General features: G+C 38.1%; 1 protein-coding gene across 1 annotated transcript in view; it reads left to right on the forward strand.

Annotated features, from left to right (window-relative positions):
- Tdrd1 (tudor domain containing 1) overlaps nucleotides 1–10,933 on the forward strand; it is a 58,264-nt gene that overhangs the window by 8,086 nt on the left and 39,245 nt on the right. Inside the window, exons 4-11 of the mRNA XM_004631547.2 lie at nucleotides 1,347–1,488; nucleotides 2,773–2,878; nucleotides 3,800–3,860; nucleotides 5,582–5,686; nucleotides 5,900–6,079; nucleotides 6,807–6,950; nucleotides 8,555–8,726; nucleotides 10,121–10,207. Of these exons, the coding sequence (XP_004631604.1) occupies nucleotides 1,347–1,488; nucleotides 2,773–2,878; nucleotides 3,800–3,860; nucleotides 5,582–5,686; nucleotides 5,900–6,079; nucleotides 6,807–6,950; nucleotides 8,555–8,726; nucleotides 10,121–10,207 (997 nt within the window). The remainder of the gene's footprint in view (nucleotides 1–1,346; nucleotides 1,489–2,772; nucleotides 2,879–3,799; nucleotides 3,861–5,581; nucleotides 5,687–5,899; nucleotides 6,080–6,806; nucleotides 6,951–8,554; nucleotides 8,727–10,120; nucleotides 10,208–10,933) is intronic.

The following is a 10,933-nucleotide window of genomic DNA, read 5'->3' on the forward strand; positions in this document are numbered from 1 at the left end:
ACCCAGCTGCCTCCATCATCCCTCTCATTCTGCATTTTCTTCACATAAGTAGTCAGAACAAGGACATGAGGCAGGTCTTGCTTTATCGCACTGGTGAGAACTCTACTAAATAAGGGTGGTGATAGTGTATTGATCCTGTTTCTTTTTTTAAAAAATTTATTTGTGTGTGTGTGTGTGGCCAGCTCAGCCCACCAGGGGGCGGGGCTGGCTGGCATGTGGTGCTGGGGGATTGAACTGCAGTCCCTGTGCTTTGCTAAGCTTGTTCTAAGTAGGTGCTTTAGAGCACTGAGCCATCTCACCAGCCCTGATCTTGTTTCCAATATTAGAAAGCACTTGGTTCTTTACCAGTAACTGTACATTTTTCTCCCAGTGATGGGGATTGAACCCAAGGGTCTTGTTCTCACTAAGCAAGCACTCTACCACTGATCTACATCCCTATTCCTTAATGAGTTAATTCATTAATCTGTTTATTTATGAAACAGCACTCTGGGAAGTCGAGGGAGGAGTATCCCAAGTTCAAGTTCAGCCTGGGCAATTTAGTGAAATTTTGCCTAAAATAAAAATTTTTAAAAAGGGATATAACTCAGTGTGAAGGCCTTGGGTTCAATCCCTAATACTGCCAAAACAAACACAAAAGTTATGCATTGCCTATTTGTCTTTGCAGTTCAGTTTTGCTTTACATTTTATAGCTATGTTATTTGTTCATGCACATTTGCGATTGCTGTTTTCCTGTTGGATTTACACTTTCGGCATCATAATGTCACTCTCAATTTTTTTCCCCTGAAAATTTTTTTTGTCTGCTATAAATTCAGCCCCTTTTTTAATTATTTGAGGTACTTATCCATCTTTTTATCACATTCTGCTTATATCATTGTATTTGAAATGCATTTCTTAATAGCATATAATGTATATCTTTTAATACAGTTCACTAGTCTTTTAATTGGTGCATTTAGGGCATTGACATTTAAAGCACTTATTGATATTTGGGTGCTTAAATTTGCCAGCTGTGTTTTGTTTTTCCTGCCTTGTAGATTCTTTGAATAATTTCTGTAATATTTTGATTTGTGTCATGATTTTGAGTACATTACTTTGTATAAGTTTTCTGGAGGCTGCCGTGGACTTTGTATTGTAGATTTACAACTTGCTGATGTCATCATTCTGTCAACTTGGGTATAGTATAGATGCTTCCTCCTTCAGTCTTACTTGTTTTATGGAAGAATTTAGTTTTTAGTTGCCTTTACTAAAGGGATGAACAGGGAAAATGTGTTTGACCCAAAGAGTATGTTTCAAATCCAGTACTTACATTATTACCAAATTCTAATACTGCTATTCTCTGTTCTTAATAGAAGCCTACCAATAATGTGTCTTCTGCAAAGTCAAAAAAATCACACCAGTTTAAGAATTCCTTGTCCATAAGCAATCCAGCACTTTTCAACTCTTTACGACTTCCTTTTCGCTCCACAACTTGCCATCGCTGTGGCCTGTTTGGTAAGCATAATACTCTTAGGTGTCCGCTAGGTTATTCTTCTACACATTCAAAAATATTTATATTACAGAAAATTTTAAACGTAATATTTTGTATAAACAAAATAATATAATGTATATGTCATATAGTTGTTGCTTATCTTCAGTAGCAAAATCCACCCGTGATCGTTTGTTACTGAGTAGTATTCCATTGTATGATTGTATTACAATTTGTTTATTTTATCTTACTTGCAGTACGAAGGACCAAACTCAGGACCTCCTGAATGCTAGATACACACTCTGCCACTGAGCCACATACCCAGTTTCTTTAATTGACAGATAAAATTACTTGCATTTACCGTGTACATTATACTGTTCTGACCTTTGTTTATTCGTTTTTCTGCTGATAAACATGGTTTTGTCTAACTTGGGACTATGATGACTCGAATAGGCATAAACATTTTTGTCCAAGTCTTTGTGTAGACCTGTGCTTTGATTTATCTTGAGTGCACACTTCAGAGTAGAATTGTGAGTAAAGGACAGATATGCTTTTAACCTCATAACAACCTGCCAAAGCATTGCCCAAGATGGTCTGTTGGTAATGAGCTGAGCTTGCTATCCGCCAGTGCCAACATTTGATATTGTCAGTGTTTCAGAAATGACTTCCCTCATGGTGGTATAGTGGCATCTCATTGTCCTAATGTGTCACTCTCATCAATGGCCTGGAACAATCTTTCTGTGTGTTTACTGGCTACTCGGATTTTATGTTTTTGTTCTTGTTTTTAACCTCCTTTTAGAGTAGAAGTGTTTGATGCCACCCTGACTTTTGTTTATTTTGTTTTTTTGTTTTTTAGATTACCTATTTTCTTCCACTTGGATACTGAAGATTGTTTAAAATAGCTTATTTTAAAAACTTTCGGTTTTTCTAGCTGTGAGTCTCATTTTTTGATTGTTGTTTAATGATACATGGCAAGCTAGTTCAGCCTACCTAATTTCTACTGCAACAGTTTTCTGTTTTCTTTGCTTTCTTCTTTGCATCTTCTAGGCTTTCTTTCAGGAAGTCATTTATGTCTCCGGTCTGACCTTCCTCTCATTTTCATCCTTACAACCCTTTTTCTCTGCATTCTGAGAGAGTTTAAGAAGTTAAATCTTAATACCTAACCATAATCAGCTCAACTCTATTCAGGCAGTCTGCTTGAGATGATTTGCAGAATGGTGTATGATATGTTTCATTTTTGGAAATGTCTTGATCTCCATGTCACCTCCTTGGCACATACCTCCAGTGACATCCCAGGTTGTACCCCACAGGGTCACTGAGGTGCTCTCAGTGCAAGCAGACATACTACTGCTCCACGGCGTGTCAGCGGAGGGACTGGCCCACCCACAGCATTGTGTGTAAACCTGTCCAGCCGAAGTAAGTGTTCATGGGAGATACTGGAAAGGGTCGGGGTCCTTTTTTTCCTTATACAATAGGGATCTAATCAGTTGCACAGGCCAGAAATACATCAAAGTTACTTTCTATTAAAGTATAACAAAATGTATAAATCTGAAGTAGCTCGATAAACTTAGTTCTACTAATATAATTTCATTAGGTGTAGTACATATTATGATTTAGAAACTGAAGTTAAATTGTAAGGGTTAGAATTTTAGAAATCCTTGCTTTTTAATCATGTATGCTTACCTGAATTTTAATAATTTGTAATTTCACAGGATCTCTTGAGTTGTAATTTTTAAATTGTTTAAAAAATATTTTATTTATTTATTTGGTACAGGTTCTCTCATACTCATAGTGATCCTCCTGTCTCAGCCTCCCTAGCACCGGGATTACAGTCATGTGCCACAATGCCCAGTTTTGGGGCCTGGCAAGGCATGTGGTACTAGGTATTGAACCCATGTCCATGTGCTTGCCAAGCAGGTGCTTAGACTGCTGAGCTGTCTCCCTAGCCCTGAGTTGTAATTTTAAAATATAGACATCTTACTTGTGTGACATTTGCCAATTTATAGAAGTTTCATGTATAACCTCATTTGATCCTCAAAATTCTATCTAGGTAATGTAGGGATTACAGCCATTTTGCAGATAAGAAAATTGAGCCTTGGCAGTTTACTTTGCCTTTCAGTTGGTAGCTTCTGGAGGTAGCACACTAGCACGCACACAGGGTAGGTCATTGCATACGCAGCACTGGGCTGTTTTACTCTTACTGCTGGGACTACCTGGAAGAAGTTGTTTTGTTCTTTCTGCATTCAGTTCGTTGAGATCTAAGATGACTGTGATTAATGGCCTCTGCTCTTAGTTGCCTCTGTAGCATAAGTGTGGCAATCTGTTGCTGTATTTCAGTTTCCGCAAACTTGAAGATAACAAGCTACCTTTTGAAACAAATACGGAGGTGCAAAATGAGGTATAGTATTCTTCATCATTGGGAAAGTGTTAAATGACTCTCCTTTATTAAGATTTAAGCTTAATAAAGGATTCAAACTTCTACACAAATCTTTAGAGAAAAATTTCCCATTAATTCTCCATACCCTAGTGATGGAATTTGATAACAGAGGGTCTTTCACATCTTTTCTCAAAAAATTCTTTTTTTTTTTTTTTTTTTTTTTTTTTTTGTACAGGGTCTGCAGGGTCTCACTTCGTAGATCGGACTTGTAGTGATCCTCCTGTTTACAGCCTCCCAAGTGCTGGGATTACAGATGCATGTCGCCATGCCCAGTCTCAATCTCTGTCTCAGTGCGCCCCGGGGGCGGGGCCGGCACCACAGGCCCAGGAATCGAACTCCTGGCCCATGCGTCTGCGTAGGCAGGTGCTTTGATCCACTGAGCTATTTGGCCAGCCCTAAAAAATTCTTGGGATGGCTGACTTGGTGTAAAATGTTTTTGTAGCCCTTGGGTGCAGATTCTGTTTATGAATGCCACGTTGTTTAGGTCCTGGCTTTTTTTTTTTTTTAATTTTAATTTAATTTTTTTTTTTTTTTTTTTGTGGAACCGGGGATTGAACTCAGATCACTTCGTTTGCCAGTCAAGCACTTATCCTACTGAGCCATCTCCACAGCCCCCGCCCCCCAAAATTTAACATTCTGCGAAGTTGTATGCCAGAGGGGCGTAGTCCTTCTTGGCAGCTGCCTTCCTCATGGCGGCCAGCATGTTGCTCAGCTCCTTCTGCTTCCTCTTGGCACAGATGTGTGTCCCCACCCTTTTCTTGATGAACTTGAGGGCATGGCGTTTATCATGACCTTGAGCTCCATGGTGTACCCCTCATAGGGGGCGAAGCCACACAGCTCCCAGATTGTGTCCTGCTTGAACTTGGTGTGTTTGGAGAGGTGTCCACAACGGCGACTGTGCCTCAGTTTGCTCACATTCTTTGTCATCTTTGGCCCTTATTGAGGCTGATAGCCTTAGGATAGTGTAGGGCCATGGCTACTGTTGTTCAAGGGTTGCTGTAGCGCTAGGCCTGGCTTTTTATTTAAGGAGCATTTTTTTTTTCTGTTAATAGCTCCCTTGCATTTAAATATTACAGACTAAATTATTTATAATTCAAAACACTTTTATTGTATCTAACTCATCTTTAGACACATTTTTAATTTTGTCTAGCTGCCTCATCTTTTTAAATTTTTAACTTTCTGCTTCAAATTTTTATTGATTTATGGATTGTGGAACAGGGGATTGAACTCATGGCCTTCATACTGAGCCACTTTCTCAGGGTGCATTTTTTTTGTTGTTGAGATGGCCCTACTAAGAGGCCCAGGCTGGCTCCAACTTGGGGTGCTCCAGTCTCAGTCTCTTGGGGTGCTGGGACTAAGGCAGTTGCTGTCATACCTGGCCCCAATTTAAAAATTATAAATGCATAGTTATTAATGGACTACATCCTTCTTACATTTTGTTTATATTTAAAGAAATTCAACACTATCTGTCACGACCTCATTCTGGGGTGATGTACAGTGCTGTGTACACTGCCTGTGGGAAGTGGGTCTTAGGGATTCTTAGAGGCTGTCTCTGTTGTGCACTCTCATATTCAAACTTATGAGTCAGGCTTTTGAAGCCACAAGTCTAACAATTAGTGTCATTGAAATGTGCTTGTTAGTAATGATTTTATGTGGTGGTGTTTTTTTTTTTTTCAAATCAGAGTGACTGTTCACCTGGGGTTACTAAAGAAATAGCCAATGATGCTGTGAAAATAATGTTTTCTGATTTGAAAAGTTTGCATCTCAAGACAACCATGGAAATAAAGGTATTTTTTCTTTAGCTATCATAGGCAGATAACAAAGAATGACCAATTATTATTTCCTCATTCCCTATTTTTAATTTAAGAACATAAATAGCTATCAAATATATCTGATTAAATTAGTAAAGATTGAAAAAATCTAACACTTTTTTAGTTATGAAGCCTTAAGAAATTCACATTTGGTTTTGTTTATTATTGTATCTTGTCTGTCTCTGAAAGGGAACAGTTACTGAATTCAAGCATCCAGGAAACTTTCATGTACAGCTGTATTCTTCAGAAGCTTTAAAACACATGAACCAACTCTCTGTAAGCCTAAAAGAAGCATATGCAAATGTGGTGCCTGAAGATTATATTCCTACTAAGGGAGAAGTTTGTGTGGCCAAGTACACTGTTGACCAGGTAACTACTGATGAATTGAATTACTGTTTCCACTTACTTTGATTGTATCAACTCATCAGCACCAGAGCTTTTAATGACGGATAAGATGGCTTAAAGTAGACTTACGTCACACGCATCAATGTCACTGCATGCCATGTTCACTTTATTTTCTCCCTGCCCTATCTCTCTCCAGTTTTGACTTTGGTTTCTTTTTTTAATTTTGGTATTTTTTAGACAAGGTACACATGGTGTACAGGGTCTCACTGTGTAGATCAGACTCATAGTGATCCTCCTGTTAACAGCCTCCCAAGTGCTGGGATTACAGGCACCACCATGCCCAGGCCCAGTCCCAGCACACCCTGGGAGTGGGGCCAGCATGGCAGGCCCCAGGGTCGAACTCCCCACCCCTGCGTCTGCCTAAGCACACGCTTTAATCTGCTGAGCTATTTGGTTGTCTTTGGTTTCTAGGAAGCTGGTTATAGACTTAGAGCTTGTGGTTGTGAAGCTGAGGTATCAATGCGTAATAGTCAGCTGGGCTGAAAGGGCTTTGGAACATTTGTGTCTATTAAACTATCCTAATTAGATAGTCTTAGGTATTTCTTAACAAGATTTGTGGCAAATAAAGTTGACATTTTAGTTGAACAGAACAGGAGCTTTTCTTTTGCATGGTCTGTAAAATCAGTTAAAAGTTTCTTAAAGATTGTAAAATTCTGCTTTAAAGGAGAATACCACGCTGTTTCTTTTCCAGACCTGGAATAGAGTAGTCATACAAGATGTTGATGTGCCACAGAAGACAGCGCACGTCTCGTATATTGATTATGGAAATGAGGAAATAATTCCATTAAACAGAATTCACCAACTAAGTAGAAACATTGAATTGTTTCCTCCTTCTGTGAGTCTTTTTCTTTATAGTTCCTATCAGTGTCTCTAAGGACCTGTTTTTAATGTCGTTGTCATCGTCCTCGTCATCGTCGTCTTCTTCTTCTTCCTATTATTTTGTGGGACTGGGGATTGAACTCAGAACCCTGCACTTGCCAGGAAAGCGCCTGTTCTACTGAGCTACCTCCCCGGCCCCCTGTTTTTAATGTCTTGATGGGCACAATTTTTTTCTTCTATTTTGTCATGTTATTGTGCCTATTGGCACGTCCTTTCATGTGTAAATGAATACCTATTGGCTACCTTGACTCTATTATCCTTTTTTTTTAGGAACTGGGGATTGAACCCAGGTTTGCCAGGGAAGCACTTATTCCACTGAACCATCTCCCCGGCCCCTATTATCCTTTATTTAATTAAGTAGAATGTGAGCTAAGAAACTAACATTTAGGCTGATCTTATCGATCTTTGTGTGTGTGAGGTACTACTGATTGAACCGAGGACCTGCACATTAAGCTACATCTCCAGGCCTTTTTATCTCTTACTTAAGACAGTCCTCCTAAATTGCCCAAACTGGCTCAAACTTGCAGTCCTTTTTGCTTCAGCCACCCGTAATGCTGGGATTACAAGTGTACATCACCATGCCTGGCTTCAGTCTATTCTTTTCTATATTTATTACATCATTATTATTATTACTATGTTTTTATGTATTTACTATAGGGCCTCACTACACAGATCAGACTTGCAGTGATCCTTCTGTTTTTCAGTCTCCCAAGTGCTGGGATTATAGGCACATGCCACCATGCCCAGTCTCAATCACTGTTTCAACATGCTCTAGCCCCTGTGTTTGCCTAAGCAGGCTCTTTAATCTGCTGACCTATGTGGCCGGCCTTTATTACATTGTTTGAAAGTGACCCAAATTATGTGTAGCTACAATTAATTATTGTCCTATGAATTTCTCATGCTTAACGTGCCAAAAGTCAGTATTATGAATGATGCAGTAAAAGAGACAAATATAATCATACCCAAAATTATTTATTTGGTTAGTATGTGAAGACTTTTTGTAAGTTTTTAGCATAAAATGCATTCTTTTGTTTAAAAAACTCACATAATTAGAAAAATTCACTCTTTCTTTCTTTCTTTCTTTCTTTTTTTTTTTTTTTTTTTTTTTTTTTGTGGTACTGAGGATTGAACTCAGGACCCTGAGCTTGTCGGGCAGGTGCTTATTCTACTGAGGTATCTCCCCGGCCCTTTATTTTTATTTTATTTTTTTGGTGGTACCAGGGATTGAACTCAGGACCTTATGCTTGCCAGGCAAGTGTTTATTCTACTGAGCTATCTCCCGGCCATTGAGCTATCTCCCCAGCCCCCCTATTTTTTTAAAGAGGAAAAAAATAGTAAAAATAAACGTTACACAATTTCACTAAACAAAATGATAGAAATTCAACAATGGTTGTTATATTTATGTTGTTGTCTTCATATTAGTTTTTCAGATTGCCAGATATAAGCATTCAAAATTGGTTTTAAAGAAGAACAATTAATTTTTCATTTATTTTCCTTTAATTTTTTTTGAAAAATTTATTTTTAAATACTCTCACAAGTAACTTATATAAACTCTTTCAGGCTATACAGTGCTTTGTGGCTGGTGTTATCCCAGCAGAGGGTGTTTGGAGCGATGATTGTATCAAAACTATTAAGTCATTGCTGATGGAGCAGTACTGCTGTATAAAGATTGTTGACATCTTAAAAGAGGAAATGGTTACCTATGCTGTAGATGTTACCCTGCAAAGTTCAGGTAAGGTCTGAGTATTTCTTCATAAGTCAATCACTTCATATCTCTTTTTAATCTGCCACCTATTATTTGACCAGGAATAGGTGAGACCAAGGAAACTCCATTCTGGAGTCACTTAAATTGTCAATTTGTTAAGTATGTATGTAGCACAGATTCAAAGAGCTGAGTGGTAGAGAGGCTAGATTTAGATGTTAGCTATATTACTATCCTTATAATGTTATTGTAATATTTACTCCTGATTTCTGTTTGGAGAGAGATCCTTATTTATTCCTATTAGTGCTTTGAGTAACTCCCACAGAACTGTGTTTTGCTAGTCCATGATGTAGACATGGAAACATTTGGGAGTCCTGCCTTCCGTTGTGGATCCATTCGTGTTAGAAAAGTAACCTCTTCCAACGTATGTGTAATTTTGAATTCCCAAGGTCTTTTTGCACCTCTACTTTTAGCATCATGGGTGACTTACCAGAAAATTGGGGTGGGGAGATAGTTCAGAAGTCTAAGCACCTGCCTGGCAAGCGCAAGGACCCAGGTTTGATCTCTGGTACCACATGTCGTGCTGGTCCCAGGCGCTGGCCAACAGCCATCAAAACTGGGCATGGTGGCACATGCCTGTAATTCCAGCAGTGGGGAGGCTGAGACTGGAGGATTACTAAGACTCTGAGCTGTGTAGTGAGACCCTGTACCAAATAAATGAATGAATGAATGAATGATTTTTTTGAATTATTTAAAAAGAAAATGCAATTGATATGTTGAAACTTAGCATGAAATTTATGTGTCTTGTTTCTTTTCTATTTCATACTGATCCCAGCTTTTGGATATTATTTAAGAGAACTTGAAATTTAGGTCAATACTTACCTTTATTGCAGTCATACTGTCAGTCTAACAAAAATGGAGTCAAGTATTTGAGACTGATTTTGTCTTATAAGTGGTGGTAGTTCTAAGTGTCCTTCTATGATGATAACTGAACTTTTCAGAATTTTTAAGAGAAATAGAGTCCCCACTGAGCCATCTCCCCGGCCCCTTTGCTTTTGTTTGTTTGTTTTAATTATTCATTTATTTTTATTTATTACATTTATTTATTGTGTGTGTGGCCAGCTCAGCCCACCAGGGGGCGGGGCTGGCTGGCATGTGGGGCTGGGGGATTGAACTGTGGTCCCTGTGCTTTGCTAAGCTTGTTCTAAGTAGGTGCTTTAGACCACTGAGCCATCTCACCAGCCCCTGCTTTGATTTTTAAAGCTGCTCGTAACTAAACTGTTTTACCCATAGTACCTGGTAGCATAATGCATGCTAGTACATTAATAGCTATAAAGTCAGTTATATGATTTCCTTGTTTTTCATTTATACCTTTCCTGTAATTTATAAAATATTTCAATGGAGATATATTTTCTTAATTTTAGGAGAACTCTTAGACCATGTGCTTGTGCAAATGGGGTATGGTTTAAAAGCCAAAGGGCAAAATTCTAAGAAGCAATGCACAAATCAAAGTGAGTATATATATAGATTAATATTAAACAATATTGTGACTTCATTTATGAGAGTATCTTCTCTACTAAATAAAAAAAGCATGACTGCAGCATTGTTGAGACTTTTCTGTATTTAGTTTTTTAAAAATTAATTTTATTGAGAAACAGCAATGAGACAGTTTCAAAACAGGTTAGTAGGTCGGTTACAATAATTAATACATTGCATATTGTTGTCTTTATAGTAGTTATTCATAGTACAAGATGCAGACATGATATCCTGTCCAAATACTATTAGTACAAATCTTTCTTCTCATTGATGTCGAGACTTAACGGTAACTATTTTATAAATTTTATAAGAAAGATGAGATTTTTCATTTAATAGTATATTTACCCCCCACTCCCTATACTGGGGATTGACCCCAGGTTCTTCATACTGAATGCATTCCCAGTCATATTTTAAAATTTTGAGGCAGGGTCTCTCAGTTGCGCAAACTAGGCTTGAACTTGTTATCCCTCTTCCACCACATCCGAGTTCTGGGGTTACAAGTGTGTGTCCCCATACCTAGTAGTTAATGGTTCCTAATCTCAGTTTTCACTGCTTGTTTCCTTCCCAGGTTTACTTTATGCTTTGCTGGTTGTGTGTGTTTTCATAGTCTCTCTCTTCATTGTGTTCCTTTAACAATTGCTTTATTTTTTTATTTTTTTTTATTTTTTTTAATTCTTCACAAAACTGTATTGATTTTAATT

Source organism: Octodon degus, unplaced genomic scaffold (genome assembly GCF_000260255.1).
Source record: "Octodon degus isolate 3935 unplaced genomic scaffold, OctDeg1.0 scaffold00042, whole genome shotgun sequence".
Lineage (NCBI taxonomy): Eukaryota > Metazoa > Chordata > Mammalia > Rodentia > Octodontidae > Octodon > Octodon degus.